General features: G+C 33.1%; 1 protein-coding gene across 1 annotated transcript in view; it reads right to left on the bottom strand.

Moving 5' to 3' along the window:
• Nucleotides 1-424: 424 nt before the first annotated feature.
• The window catches only part of AHR (aryl hydrocarbon receptor), a 52,362-nt gene continuing 36,133 nt past the window's right edge, over nucleotides 425-16,653 (bottom strand). Inside the window, exons 7-11 of the mRNA XM_011973891.1 lie at nucleotides 11,939-12,141; nucleotides 11,045-11,154; nucleotides 10,241-10,382; nucleotides 6,342-7,590; nucleotides 425-3,670 (exon numbers count right to left, since the gene is read on the bottom strand). Of these exons, the coding sequence (XP_011829281.1) occupies nucleotides 3,527-3,670; nucleotides 6,342-7,590; nucleotides 10,241-10,382; nucleotides 11,045-11,154; nucleotides 11,939-12,141 (1,848 nt within the window). The 3' untranslated portion in view covers nucleotides 425-3,526. The remainder of the gene's footprint in view (nucleotides 3,671-6,341; nucleotides 7,591-10,240; nucleotides 10,383-11,044; nucleotides 11,155-11,938; nucleotides 12,142-16,653) is intronic.

Raw genomic sequence — 16,653 nt, 5'->3', positions numbered from 1 at the left:
CAAAGGCTTCCATATCATTTATACTTATTAAACAGAAATACTAAGTTTGGGCAATGGTTTTTCTAAACTAAGCAAAAAATACAGCTAACAAGGGTTATTTCAAATTTCTTCAGAAATATTCATAAAATATTATTAAAATGGGATTTTGGATTTTAATCTAAAATACACTACTACACTGATAACACAGGGCTTAAAAAAAGTTCATTTCAGAAGCATTTTAATTTATGAAGCTACTGAGAGTGTTTTTTATATCCAGATAAAGGTCAAACACTGGGAGCAAAATTGTCTAAGAAGTTTATGAATTATTGACTTAACATATCACTAAGCATTGTAGATTGCCCTCATCTAACATAGTTATAATACTATAGTATAAATGATAATTTCCTTTACGTGGACCAGAGAGAAGAATTTACATTAAAACATGTTATCCATATTTGTTATTTTATTATTTATTGTATACAACTTTGATAATAGGGACATTATAAATCATACTTTAAGCAAAAATCTATGCATGATATATGTAAGCAGTAACACTTTGAAGAAAAAAGCCATGAAAGCATTTACCTAAAATTTAGTAACATCGAAAAACACTGTTTTGTGCATAGTAATGATTGAAATCTTCATAATACACTAGAATACTGGTAAGTCTTCAGGTATTATAAGAAAAACCTGGTATAGGAAAAGACTAAATGAGACACATCCATATCCTTAAATGTGCACATCATCTAGAAATAAATCTCTCAATGTAGCGGTGCACTAAACATCCTTTGTTTGGCACTTAATACAGACAAACGGGTATTTGGTTTAATGTGATTTTATTATTCTTAGATACATTTTAGTTATTTTATATAGATAAAAATATACAATATTGCTTTTAAAACTTTTAATTGTATAACTGTATAACTGATTGTCATCATATTCACGATTAAAAAGCCTATTTTTCCACTAAACAGTTTATCCAGTAACATGTGGAAGAGAGTAACAAAAATGGTTTATATACGACTTATAATAAAAGGTTTAAATGTAAAAATAGAGTATTCATCTAGACCACTGGTCTAAATCCTTAAAAGGATACCTCATGCTGGAAACAAATTATGAAATGTTTCAGACAAATTTTCAAAACTTAAATTGATTCTACAGGTTCAAAGTTTTGACTGAGAATACACAGAACTGAGAGATATTTTGTACGAAGACACTTTTATATACATTAATCATTAATTTACTAAAAAAAGTAAAAGAAATAAGAATTGTATTTTTTTTTTTTTTTTTTGGAGATGGAGTCTCGGTCTATTGCCAGGCTGGAGTGCAGTGGTGTGATGTCAGCTCTACAACCTCTGTCTCCCGGGTTCAGGCTATTTTCCTGCCTCAGGCTCCCGAGTAGCTACGACTACAGGCTCACGCCACCATGCTCAGCTAATTTTTGTATTTTTAGTAGAGACGGGGTTTCACCATGTTGGTCAGGATGGTCTCGATCTCTTGACCTTGTGATCCACCCTCTTCGCCCTCCTCCCAAAGTGCTGGGATTACAGGCGTGAGCCACTGCACCTGGCCGAAAATTGTATTTTAATACATCTCAGTTTGGGATTCCATCAGATTTTAAAATAATACATGTAAAATGTGTCTAAGTTCTTCAGCTCTCATAGCTACAGGAAAGAATAGCTGAGTGTGGTGGCTCACGCCTGTAATCCCAACACTTTGGGAGGTCGAGGTGGGAGGCTCACCTGAGGTCAGCAGTTTGAGACTAGCCTGGCCAACATGGTGAAACCCGTTTCTACTAAAAATACAAAAATTAGCTGGGCATGGTGGCATATACCTGTAATCCCAGCAACTTGGGAGGCTAAGGCAGGAGAATCGCTTGAACCCAGGAGGTAGAGGTTGCAGTGAGCCAAGATTGTGCCACCGCACTCCAGTCTGGGCGGCAGAGTGAGACTCTGTCTCAAAAAAAAAAAAAAAAGAAGAAAGAAGAAAAGATGGTGTCATTTTTTCTTTTAAGCCATTTCAGGACAGTAAAGTTGGTAGAGTGATTAATTTGCCTATTGGTAGAGAAGATCAGTATATCATTAAAAACAACCTTATGTCTGAAGGTAAATGAACTGTGTGGTTGTCTTTTTCTTAATACCAACTTTAAGCAGTTGGATTCATTACTTTATTTCTTACAAAGACACACTGATAAAGTATGAAAAGCCCCAACAAATTATTTAAGTGCATATATAAGGTATGGACTTTTTAAAATGAAAAACTGCAAATATCTTACAAATAATTTTGTTCATTATCTCTATACAATGCACCATTCAATTCACTCATTACAATACTTTGCACCAAACATTGCTATCTGCAATCTTAACACTCCTCAAATATGAGAAAAACAAATAGTTTCCACTGTTCTAAGAAGCGAAATTTATAAAGTCAACACAATATATTATCAAGGTTTATAGGTCTAAAACAATTTTTAAAGACAATTTATACACATTGAAATGGGTGTTTTGCTTAATATAAAGTTAGAAATAAAGCTTCTTGCAATTTAATAAACATGGTTGCAGTTAACAGCAGATTTTTCACATTACAACATTCAACTATCATGGAGTCTTCAATAAAGGTAAAGAGTGGTGTATTTCTTCTGAAAACACTGTTGAGAAACTTAAGTGCGATTGTCTTAATATTTTTATAATAATTAAGAATAATTTGGAAAGACATTTTACTTTTAAATTTTTTCAACATAAGGCACGTAGCAACATTTATAGTCTAGAAACAACTAAATTATGTAATAAATAATTATTTTTTCAATCATTATTTGCCCTTTACCTAAAGAACATAGGTGAGTAGAAGAGTTAAAACATGCCTGAATTAATGAAAATGGTTGGATTTAGGAAATACAAATAATATTTGTGTGCAGAAAGATATTAATTTAAAAAAGAAAAAGAATACTTTATATAAAATATACATCCTACAGTGTTATAGGTAGAAAAAAATGTGAGGCACTTAGATGAACAGTGGAGGAGGAGAGCACTGAGATCATCTTTTTATAAAAAGCACCAAACCATTTATTTTAACATCCGAGATAAAAGCAGAGGTTAACATGATAGGAAAAACTAGTTTAGTTCTGTAACTTTGTATTTGGGGAACTAATAAGAATCCAGTAGTTCAAAACTCAAAGTATTTTATTTTTATTCTGACAGAAATAATTCAAATAAAGAATGCTTTCTAATTTAAAAGAGTCTTAGTTTCCCTGATAAAGTTTTTCATATTTTGTGGTGCTCAGAAGAATGTGAAATGTAGATGGTATCTCACTACTCTGTGGCAGTACACTTTCTACCTTAATGACTATAGTATAGGTACTATTTTGATACCATTTTTAAACTTCCTTTTCTAAAAGCAAAAATTAAAATTTGGTTTGGAATAATTGTGAATAGCATGCATCAATGCCTCCATGTGAACTTGCTGACGTCCAACAGTGACAGTTTTATTATTTCATAATCCTTCACAAACTAATTTAATCCAAAAACCAGGGTCAAAATTGGGCTTGGAATTACAGGAATCCACCGGATGTCAAATCAGGAAAAGGTCTGCCTTCTGACGGATGATGAAGTGGCTGAAGATGTGTGGTAGCCTGAGTGTTATTTATGTTATTTAATTCAGCTGGATATGTTTCATTTAAAACTCCATTCTGAAACTGAAAACAAAAATGGTGATGCAACTTATTGGAATAGATCTTCCAAGTATCTTAAGCCATTAAACGACATATTAACATGTATTTTTAAAATCTTACCCCGAGAGTTGTAAACTTTAAGTTCCTTTACTGCTGCTAAATTTAAATCTTTCACACAGTGAAGACATACTGAGGACATATTACGTATTAGTTGCATTTATAACCTGTTTTTCCATTAATCTGACAGGAAATTTTGAACATGGTACAGATGAGTGATACAGCTGTCTCATTTCAGACTGCCTTTGGGTCAGGCAGGAATTGATGGGTCAAAGAGCACCAGTCAGGAATTACAGTTAAATATTCTCTGTCATAAGTAGGTTTGCTTTGACCAGGTTTCAAGTTATAGGTGTCAATGAACTGATTATATTCAGGAATCTTACACTGGAATGCAAAACTTTTCCAAAAAAGGTGGCTTCTGATTTTCTAAATGTTTCTAAATATTCCTAAAATATTACACCACAGGTATGATTTTCATAACTGATTCCTTATTCATACTTTTAATTAATACTACTGAAAGCATAGTTCTAATTACAGAATCAAGTTACCAAAAGAAAATGCCCTTTCTTGTTTTCTTACACTGCAATGAATCTGGTTTCTATAACTGCTAGTAGAAAAAAGAAAAATAAAAAGGAACGGCATGAAGATGCACAGCTCTGTAGAGTTTTATAGATTATAGAGCCTTTATATTTTAGTTAGTGGAAGTTCTGGAAACTTTAAAACAGATTAAAATCATAGCCTTAATTGCTTCAAATAAAATCTACCTTTGTAAAGCCTACATAACAGGCTTCGGTATTCAAAATGTTAATTACTTCACAGATCCTCCAAAACATATATAAAATCTATAGTAAAAGTCATATAACCTGTCTCTTCAATGAATGGCAATACTGTAAATTCTTTAAATAAAAAGTATTACCTGTCTGGATAATGGTGAGTTTTAAATGATTTTTTCTCATTACTCATAACACAATTCATGTCAGCCATTCTCTTTAAACATACTGTACAGACAGTGTCATCCAATAGAAATATAATGTGAGTCACATACAGAACTTACATTTTTGGCCACAGTAGATTAAATAAAATACATTACTAAAGTTAATTTTACCTGTTTCTTTTTACTTTTTTAATGTGGCTGCTGAAAAACTAATCATTTCAACATGAAATCAACAATAAAAGATGAGATATTTTACATTATTTTTTCAAGCCAAGTCTTCAAAAATGCAATGTGTATTTCACACAGCACATCTCAATTTGGACTAGCAACATTTCAAGGGCTCAACAGCTACTCAGTGGCTCAATATTGAGTGTCTTAGCTCAATAACATCTACTCTGGAGTGTATGTAGGTCTACAGAATTATTTGTTTATTCACAAAGAAACAATAAAAAGTAGTGAGGGGAAAACACTGCAAAGAACTTACGTGCTACTCATGCAACTCCTTATTCAAAATGTAATTTTACAGAATTAACTTCTGGACAATTTGCTTTACTCAAGAGTAAAATATACTTTCATAGCAATTTTCTGAGATAGACTAACTGAATATTATTCAATTTTAATACAATTGAAAGATGTAAGGAATGAGAATAAGAAAAAATCTTCACCATCATTTTCTATTAAAAAGCTCATAAATGATTACACAAGCAAAATGTATGAAAAAAGCCAGAAAATACAATTAAAGATAAAGCTTCAGGTCATACTTTTAATTACTATACTCTAATACAGAGTAAACAGGGGCCAAGGAGCTTAATTTTAGTCAAGATATTCTTTAAAGCTAAACTTAAATATCCTTTAAAATGAACTAAATATATTCTAATGGAAAAGCATAAATGCAAACATGATATATTCCTGAGTGGCCAGAGACAGCAGCTATTAACATTATGTTAACTTTTTCTTTCAGTGATCATTTTTAAAATGTGCTCACTGCCAGATAGATTCTGATGACACATTTAAACAACAAAAATACACTATCAAGCTTGATTTCCATGACAGAAAGCCAGCTGAGTTACCTCTTTTAAGAAAGGCAGAAAAGAAAGCCATTCTACCTTAAAGGATAAAATGAGGATAGGGGAGGTAATGTGGAGGAATAGCTCGAGAACATGGAGGTGCCTAGGACTGAATTCCAGGGATATAATTAATCTAGAGTTTCAAAGGCATTGTAAGAAAGTACACTTACATTTGAGTTTAACTCAATTTCAAACATAAATAAAAAAAAAATAGAGCTTTGAAGAAATTATTCTTAAAAATTGCAATACTTTTTAAAGTTTGAATTTTTAAATTGCCATATTTTTAAAGAATCCAGAAAGAATAAACCAAATTATCTATTTTAAACATAATACTTCTAAAAACTAATTTCACCTGGTAATTTAGGTCATCTTATATTAAGGACACATTCATGTTGCTTCAGTCCTTCGTATCTTTCTCTCTCATGAATCAGGTGAATGATATATTAGTAACATACTAGAAAAAGTACAGGCTTGTAAAAAAAAAAAAAAAAAAGGTAGTCACAGATATAATGAAAAATGCTGTCTCCATGAACGCTATGGAAAATAGATTAAAATCAGCTGACATAAAAAATGTGTAACATGTCTATAAGGTAAAAAGAATCACTGAAAGATTTATTCAGTTTGATAACACCCTTACCTTGTTTAAAAATGCCTGCTGGCCTGGCAGTACTGGGTTGTACTGCATCTGACCCACATGGGTGTGCTGAGGTTCTGGCTGGCACTGATACATCGACATGGCCCCAGCATAACAAGTCTGAGGAGTTACTATGGCTGACTGTGGATTTAATCCATGCTTTTGGTTTTCAGGAACTTGTAAACAAGTGACAAAATCTTCTAAACTAGAAGTAGTGGGGTATGGGGATGGTTCATAACTCCCCATAGGATAGTCCAGCTCTGTACATTTGGAATGTTGTGGTAATACAGGCTGATTACAGGAAATAAAGTTCTGTGTATAAGGCACAGGATCCATTTCAGATTTGTAGGGGAACTCTTGATTGATCCCATGTAAGTCTGAAAAGACATTATATTGTTGTGGGTCTTGCCGTGGACAACTGAAAGGCACGAATTGGTTAGAGCTCCAATTTGCAAACATGCCATTAACTTGCATATGCTTCATTTTCTGACACAGTTGTTGGTGTGGCTCCACTACTGCTTGTTTTTGGTGATGCTGTTGTTGCTGTTGCTGTTCTAACTGTAGGTGTTCCTGTACCATACAGCTTGAGTTCAGAGCCAGCGACTGTTGCTGTTGATAATCTGAAGGTATGAAGGGAGACTTACTTAAAGAATCTTGGATGTATGTCAAGATTTCATCTGTTAAGTCAATGTCTCTGAAGTCAACCTCACCGGAAAAATCATTTCTGAAAAATTTTTCATTCTGCATGTGTTTGATGTCTTCAAAATCAATGCCTAGGTTTTTCATAATGCTGTACAAGTCACTGTTTTTACTATCCTGAAAGAGCCCTAGGTGACCTCCAGCAAATGAGTTCACATCCTGAGGCTGGTCAATTTGCTCATGTTTCAGGATCGTATCATTTCCCATCGGTGCAGTATTATCTTCCCAATTTCTGCATTCATTCATAGATTCGTTAAAGAAATTGTTTTCAAAAGGTGCAGTACTTGAAGTACTTGAAGCAGGATAGAGATAAATAGACTCATCTTGTTGCATCACGGCAGCAAGGAGGGAACTAGGATTGAGAGAATCCTTGTTTAGAGTTGATTTGGTAGCAGAGTCTTTTTCGCTAGTGCCATTTTTAGTCCTTAGTGGTAAGGGATCCATTATGGCAGGAAAAGGGTTGGTTGCCTCATACAACAAAGCTTCTCCAGTGGTAAACATAAAAGGCAACTTCATATTTCGTTTTCGTAAATGCTCGCTTCCTTCCTCATCTCTAAAGTTGTGTACAAAAAAGTCTTAGAGAAAATTCTATCAAACATTTTAAAATAAAAATTATTAAAGAAAGAAAAACATCAAGCAAAATATTATGATTGAATTCAAAAGGGGGCATATTTTATTTTCACCTCAATTATTCTCATGACTGGTGTTATAAAATTGTTTTTCAGACAAGCATATTTAAATGATTTAATTTTTTAAAAATAACTTAGTTAATTCCATGGTCACATTACATCCCTACCTGACACCATGCAAAAACAAAAACAAAAACAAAATTGTGTGGAATAAAGCTCTACACATAAAAACAGACTACGAGAATTTAGGGGCCAGGCCTGGTGGTGCATGCCTGTAACTACAGCACTTTGGGAGGCTGATGTGTGCGGACTGCTCGAGCCCAGGATTTTGAGACTAACCTGGGAAACACGGCGAGACCCCCACCTCTACAAAAAAATAAAAATTAGCTAGGCGTAGTAGCACATGCCTACAGTCTCATCTACTCGGGAGGCTGAGGCAGGAGGACTGCCTGAGCCGGGAGGTTAAGGCTGCAGTGAGCCACATTTGTGCCACTGCATTCCAGCCTAGGTGATAGAGTAAGATCCTGTCTCAAAAAAATAATAATAACAAAATAAAAAAAATTAGGAATTAGAAACTTAAGAATCTGAAACAGCAAACCTCTCTAATAAAACCCAGAAGCTATAAAGACAAAGATTGGCATAATTAGTAATATGAAAGTTATTTAATATTAAAGTATTTGTATTTTTGCAATAGAATTCTTAAATAAAATATTTGTAACATATATAATTTATAATTTAACATATATATATAATTTCATATCCATAATAAAGAGCTCCAATAGTGTCTAAGAGAGAGGCAAACAACTCAACAGAAAAACAGGTAAATGACACAAATGTAATTTATAAAAGAAAAATATCCTAGCAAGATGTAAAAAGATGCCCCCTATTAGTAATAAATAAATGAAAACAACATGTCTTAGTAACAGAAGCACACAAAATAACAAATGTATAGAAATATGAACACAATTAACAAACTAGACTTCTGATATACAAAAAGAACAACATACTCCCAAATGACAGAACATGTATTCTTCACAAGATTACATGGGATATTTTACCAATGTAGACCGTGTATTAGATCATAAAATAAGCCACCACAAATTTCAAAAAAACTGAAATTCATTCAGAGAACGTTTTCTGACTATAGTGGAACTAAGTTACTAAGTCAATCACAAAAAGGCAACTAGAAAAATCCCCAAACACCAAAAAGTACAGTAACACTGTATTTCTAAATAATTCGTGAATAAAAATTAAAGAAAAAGAAAATTAGCCAGTATTTTCAATTAAATAAAAATAAGATAGCAAAAGATGAGGGTTGTAAAGTTGTACTTAAAGGGAAACTGATATATATGTTTAAGTATATATTTTTTAAAAGTTGGATAAAATCGTAAATTATACCCAAAGAAAGTAGAAGGAAGAAAATAATAATGAGCAGACATAATTAAAACTGAAAACAAATGTATAAAATAGAAAAAAAATCAATAAACCAAAAGTTGGATTCTAATAAAGACTAATAAAGTCTAATTTAAAAAAGGTGCCTTCTAGAAACATTGATCAAGCGAGAAGGACAAATTTGTAGAGGTACACACATACCCACGCACTCATATACATCTGTACACACATACTCATATACTTCCATGGGTACTTATATACACACATACATTCACCATGTTCATGGGTTCAAAGATTCAGTATTAAAAAGATGTTAATTCTCCCCAAATGATCTATAGTTTCAAGGTAATCTCACTCAAAATCTCAACAGATTTTCAGACAACTGTTTTCTAAAATGTATATGGAATTATAAAGGGCAAAGAAGAACCAAGGCAATCTTCACAAGCAGAACAACAAAAAAGGCGAAACAAACAAAATAAAGACACACTCAGACATAGAAATTTATAATAAAGATAGGATAACTAGGACTGTGTAATGCTAGACAAAATAGACAACTACACCAATGGAACTATTAATAGAACAACACAATCCAGACAGAGAACCAAAGACAAAATCCCCTGATCAAAATACAGTGCAGTGGGGAAAAGATGACCTTCTCAGTAAATCACCTTTTCAATGTGACTGGTCAATTGGGTATACATATAAGGGCTGGGGGGAATCAATCCTTACCTCAAGCCACAGACAAAAATCAATTCTCCAGGGTGGGAGGAAACATTTGCAATACAAATATTTGATAAAGGACTCATTTGTAACATATGTAAGAAACTCTTGAAATCACTGCTGGGTTTAGAGAACATATTCTAAACAAAGCATTGTTATATTTTTCTTTTATTTTACCAATGACACTAGCTTTTCATATGTACTTCATATGCCCAGGATAAAACCCTAGTGTTTTCTTTTACTATTCTTTCTATAGCTCTGCACATGTAGCTGCTCAATAAAATTAGTCAATTCTGTCTTCTCAGTGTCTCTCACCTGTGCTCTTCTTTCTAGACAAATTACTTAAACTTTTCAGTTTTTATTTACAGACTAAATTCTGCTTGAATTATTTTTATGCTTTCACATATGAGGACTTATGAAAACAAAACTGTTAACAAAAACAGGAAACATTCTTTTGCTTACGTTAGTGGTCTCTGAGTCGCAATGATATAATCTGGTCTTCCATTTTTATAAAGCAGGCGTGCATTAGACTGGACCCACGTCCATCGATTGTTTTTTGTAAGAAGCCGGAAAACTATCAAGCCACTTTCTCCAGTCTTAATCACTAAAATAAAATTAAAAAATTAAATTATCAAACCCCAAATCAATATATTAAAGAATATTCCTAAAACAAAGCTCTTGTGACATAGTTCTGGATGTATTTCCTTTATCCCCAAAGATGATACATTTTAAACACACACACAAAAAGGCATGGAAATGGTTTTTCAGAGTTTTTTTTCCATTTCAGACTAAATTTATTATTTTAAATGTTAAAGGGAAGATTATGTACCAGACAATTCTAGTAACACAGGAAAGTAGAGAGAGAGCATAAATTGGGGACAAAAAAGATTAAAAAATTATTTTTAAATAGGGAATATTTTCCTACAGGCTAATACTTTATAATTTTAAAGTAGAGTTATTAACATTATTGTTACAATATTAACATAGATTTATGAATTGATAACAATGTAATTAAAAAATTCCCAAGCAAAACTTCATGGGCCAAATGGTTATTTTTTAATAACTAAACAACAATATTTCTATGAGGCAGGTGTAGACAAGTTAATGAACAAAGAGTGTAACCCTGGTTAATCATGATGATAAGTTACTAAGTAGAAGTTTATCCATATAGTTTACTTAAACACGTTACATTACATAAGAATTTGAAACATGTACTACAGTGTATGCTGTTTTTTTCTGACATGTTCATAAAGAACTACAACTTACTCCGGATATGGGACTCAGCACAATAAAGCATATCAGCAGCATGAATAAACTGATACCCTGATCCTCTCGTGCACAGTTCTGCTTCAGTATATCCTAAAACAATTCTTCCTCTGTTTAAAATTTAAAAAGGTAAAATAAGAATGAATTATGATTTAACATAAATGAAATAACAAAGATAAATTCATTGGTTTTACGCTAGTTTCTGCAATGTTTTAGTTCACATTTAGAATTTCACATCAGTAAGTAGATATGAAATTAAACACATCTATGTAAACTGCTCTTCTTTGCTTATGATTGCAAATTTCAGTTTCAGCCTATTTTCTTTTCCTGAATAAAACCACGGAAATTAGTATGCTAAAACTGAATCGAATAGAGCAGATGTATGGGTAACAGAAAATCTTTAATAAAAATCTGGAACGTTTTTATAATCTATTTTTAGGGAAGAAGGTTTTTCAAATTACCTCTCTGCATTCCCACATTAGAAAGGAGAAAAGCACTGATATGTTTTGATACGATATAAATGCTTAATATCAGACTCTTGCTCACAATTTTCTGAAAGTTACTGAAACTTCTGGGGCTAGAAATCAAATAACATTTGAGCCATTTAAAAACGTAAAACAAACCAACATAAATGTCATCAGAAGAACAAACCTTACTAATATATAAGAACATCATCATCTGAGACAAGTCTTGCAAAAAATTAAAAAGATGATTTGTGAGCCTGATGAAATTATTTTTACTGTAAAAGCCTACACTGAAAGAATAAAAGCTAATAGCCAATCTAATAATAAACAATATTACATACAGTCCACAATGTATGTTTTACATGCTAAGAGAGACTTACTGAAACATAATGTACATCTCATAGAATAAAAGTGAAAAAGTCTCACTTACTTGGCATCACAACCAATAGGTGTGAAGTCTAGTTTGTGTTTGGTTCTAAAGATAAAATTTTTGGTCCGGATTTCAAGTATGGATGGTGGCTGAAGTGGAGTAGCTATCGCAAACAAAGCCAACTGAGGTGGAAGTATTGATCCATCTTTCCCTTTCTTTTTCTGTCCATGAAGATACTTTAACCTCCCTTGGAAATTCATTGCCTTAAAATAATAACAACAAAAAAAGTTCATTAAAATTAAAAATATGAAAGTTCCTTTTAAAAAGGCTCCATTATGGCTGCTTCTAGGGTTCTTGATAATTCCATAAATATTCCTGAAGCTGAGAACTGTTAGTTTCTTTCATTCCTGTCTCCATGGGACACCCATTAAAACTATCCCAAAGAGTTATATGAGAAATATTCTAAAGGGATAAGTGAACCACTCCTTGTTCCTAAACGGTCATAACATGAATACCTATATAATTTTCCAAGCTTGCCATTACCCTATCATTTTCACCTTGCACAGGTCCTTGCACACCAGGCAATCAATATATCCTGAATGGTAATAAAGCCCTAAACATTCATTTTCAAGCATACATGAACTATATTGCAGCTCATAGCATATTGCATAGTTCATAGTAATCTTTTCTATAGAGACAAAATATAATTTTATTAAAACATTAAAATGAATCATCATGAAAACATATAAAGAATGCAGAGCTCTACTGAGTAAAGATATGGAATAAATTTAGAAGACAGGGAAAACAAAGGCAACTTAAACATGAACATGATATATTTAATTGGTTAAAACAGTATCAACCAGTCCAAGGGATGGTTCTGACATCAAAATAATAGCAGCGCCAGGAGGAAAAGACCCTCTTGCACAGAGGTATTCCACCTCAGACATACAGTCACATGTCACTTAACAAAAGGGGCATGTTCTATGAAATGTGTCCTTAGGCAATTTCGTCATCCTGTGAACATCAGAGGGTAGGTACGCAAACCTAGACAGTATACCTTACTATGCATCTAAGCTATACAGTATAGCCTTTTGTTTCTAGGCTACAAACCTGTACAGCATGGTATCATACTGAATACTTTAAGTAATTGTAACACGGTAAGTATTTATGTATCTAAACATAGAAAATACACAGTAAAAATAAAGTATAAAAAATGGTATACCTGTATAAGAGTACTTATTGTAAATAAGGCAGGCAGGACTGAAAGTTACTCTGGTTTAGTCAGTGAGTGAGTGGTGAGTGAATGTGAAGGCCTGAGACGTTACCGTACACTATTAGAGTTTATAAACACTATACACTGAGGCTACACTGAATTTATAAAAAATATTTTCCTTTAGGCCGGGCACAGTGGCTCATGCCTGTAATCCCAGCACAACTTACTGTAACTTTTTTACTTTATAAACTTTTACACTTTTAACTGTTGACTCTTTTGTAATAACACTTAAACACAGTGTACAGCTACACAAAAATATTTTCTTTCTTTACATCCTTATACTATAAGCTTTCTCCCATTTTTTAAAAATTTTTTTTACATTTTAAACTTTTGTGTTAAAACCTAAGACATAAACTCACACATTAGCTTAGGTCTGCACCGTGTGAGGATCATTAACGTTCCTATCTTCCACCTCTACATCTTGTCCCACTGGAAGGTCTGCAGGGGCAGTAACATGCATGGAGCTGTCATCTCCTGTGATCTGCTTTTGGAATATTTCCTGAAGGACATGACTGAGCCTGCTTTACAGTTAACCTTATTCTAAAATAATGATTAAAATAAAATCATTAAAAGTATAATAAATTAAAAAATAAAGTAAAATAATGATTAACAGTAAATACATAAATACATAGTGATTTATTACTTTCAAGTATTACGTGTCATACATAATTGTGTGTGCTATACTTTTTATATGACTGGCAACACAGGTTTGCTTCCATCAGCATCACCATCAACATGTGAGTAATGCTATGACATCGTTAGGTGATAGGGATTTTCTGGCTCCATTATGATCTCATGGGACTACCATCATATACGTGGTCTGTTACTGACCAAAGCATCATTATGCAGCACATGACTCTACATACTAATTGTTCATGAGCAATAATACTGAGAAAACTACCTCAAAGCACAATTCTAATTCTGGGTGAGCAAAATCCTCTTCAGAAATAAACACATAAACAAAAATCATTGCTTGGTAATGCTTAATTTAAGATTTGATTACCTGTTTCAAATTCCTTGTTATTCACAAAAAGTATACAATATACTCTGTATTCTCTTCTCCTGTACTTGGTGACACAAACTAAGGATACAATGAGAGACAGAGAAGTCCATTCTGAGGAATCCTAGGCTGCTCCCTACAGCAAACTCCTATGCAGGTGTTCAGACTTTGCAACAAGAAACAGTGTCTCCTATCAGATGATGATTCTACAATTGCGAATATACAATCATTTTTCTATGTGGCAGTTATTTGAGACATATGGAAAGGCCATTATTTTTCTGTCTAGCAGGCATTAAATTCTCCTATTAAAAAGGGGTTACATAATTCTCTCCTATCTTAAAAGTCCTAAAATAGTCAAAACACAAGGCTTCATGTTATTTCACTCAATCTTTGTTACTATATTCTAAAGAACAGTTTTCTGAATTATAGAGGATAGTCAAAATCAGAAATAATTATTTTAAAATGCTACCTTATCAAATTATTTGGCAGATTTTTAAAGCTGAAATCAAAGATAACCAAAGAAAATTGGTTTCACTTGACTTTTTTTTCTATAACTTAATGTTAAATCAAATTTGGGCTGAAGATGCCTCTGCTCCTTAAGTCCTTACCAAGGAATTGCAACTTCATTTACTATATAAACGAACGGAAAGCCTAACAGTAGAAGTGAACTTTTGTAACCAAATAGCTGAGTCTCAGTCACAGGTGACCAACTAATCAGATCGTCTTCAAATAAGGCAAACCCCAAGCTGTAATCAATCAAGCTATTTCTGTACCTCACTTGCATTTTCCGTTCATAAATGCTCCGGCCCATGTTTTTATGTGAGCTCTCTGAACCTCTCTGGTTCCAAGGGCTGCCTGATTTGGGAACAGTTCTTTGATGAATTAAATTTTGCTAAATTAAATTTGCCTCAAGCTTTTATTTTAACCACAGTAAGAGCCAGTATCATAAGATTTTGTACCTTACCAGAAAACCAGATGAATTATCCAGCAGACACCTCAGACGACATATGAAGCACCTCTCCATAAAAGGAGAGTTTTCTGGAGGAATCTGGTCTGCGTTATAACAGACTACTGGCTGGGGGAGACCAGGGGCTTCTGTAGAAATAAAGGCAAAACAAATTTACTTTCCATTTTGCTGTAAAGTTAAGCATCTGCGTAGGTAAAATTTGTATTAGTTTCTAAACTGGAGTCTGTATTCTGAACACAAAAAAATCATTTTCAGAAGAGCTAATGACAAGAAACTAAAAGTTTATTAAATATCACTTTTATCAGATAGAACTTGTGTAATTTTTATTGAGCTATCACTGTCAACAGTTTTCACATTTTCTAACGTATTTTTGTTTTCTTTAACACTTTAAGAAATTTCCAAAAACATTTTTTTGCATTGAGAAAAGCATTTTTATACTTGCATATGCTAGCTTACTTTTTTCTTTGGTGCATTTTAAACACAATAATTTACATGCACTCAGGTATCAACCTTGTGTACTTTCCTTCCATCTTTCATGATGGTACTACTTATTTTTATAAAATACATTACTGAGTATGGCAATATTCTGTTGCCTGAAACTCATTAATGGCTCCCATTTGCCAAAATATTCCTTAGTTCATCAGGCTCACTGTGGCCTATGATTGCAGATTTATAGCTTTCCACTACTTCCCTATCATGGAGTTCTATGACCTTCCAGGTTCCCAGCCTCCTTTCACAGAATCATATTTAAAAACTACCAACACAATCTTTTGTACCATCAGTTCTTACCATCAATTCCTTGTCCAGACTCTGTACACTGAGAAGGATTTAACGCCCAGTGTAGCTGACGCTGAAATTCAGCTCGGTCTTCGGTATGGATAAGTTCATACACACTCTGATGTATGACATCAGACTAAAGAAAAAAGATACAAGGAATACAACAAAAGCACTGATTAAAAAAATATGGCTTACTAAATTAATTTTAAAGCCTATTTAGATTAGTGGGTGCTTGCTAGTGGTGATGAATACAAATTGGATGATTCCTAAAGTTCCCTAGTCACCTAAGATAGAAAAAGCTAGACAGACTGGTACTACAACAGATAAGCCAAAAGTTACTTGTCATCAGTTCCCAACGTGAATGCTCTTGCTCAAATAAGTCACCTCCCCATTCCTTAAATGCAACATATTAAAATCTGTTTATGTTTCGTATCCATTTGTTAATTTTTAGATTCTTATCTCTTCCACGCAGCTTTTCCTAACCACCCAGGCCTCTTTGACTTCTCTAAGCTTAATGGTATTCTTTAGGTATTTCCTTCACTGTTCTCTAAAATTTTCTTCGTATAAAATTTTCACTCCAAGTAGATTCCACAAGAGTAAGGGATTGTGCCTTTACTATATCAAACCCACTTTCCTCCTCTTGCCTCTCACCATTTACTATAGTGCTGAGCCCTTAGTGCTTAAACCAGAGTTTTCTCTTTTTTTTAACTGCAAGTTGTGATAAAAAACACATTTCTATCTGTCACAGGTGTATGCAT

The sequence above is a fragment of the Mandrillus leucophaeus genome, unplaced genomic scaffold (genome assembly GCF_000951045.1).
Source record: "Mandrillus leucophaeus isolate KB7577 unplaced genomic scaffold, Mleu.le_1.0 Scaffold140, whole genome shotgun sequence".
Lineage (NCBI taxonomy): Eukaryota > Metazoa > Chordata > Mammalia > Primates > Cercopithecidae > Mandrillus > Mandrillus leucophaeus.
This window is presented reverse-complemented; position numbering and strand designations above follow the sequence as displayed.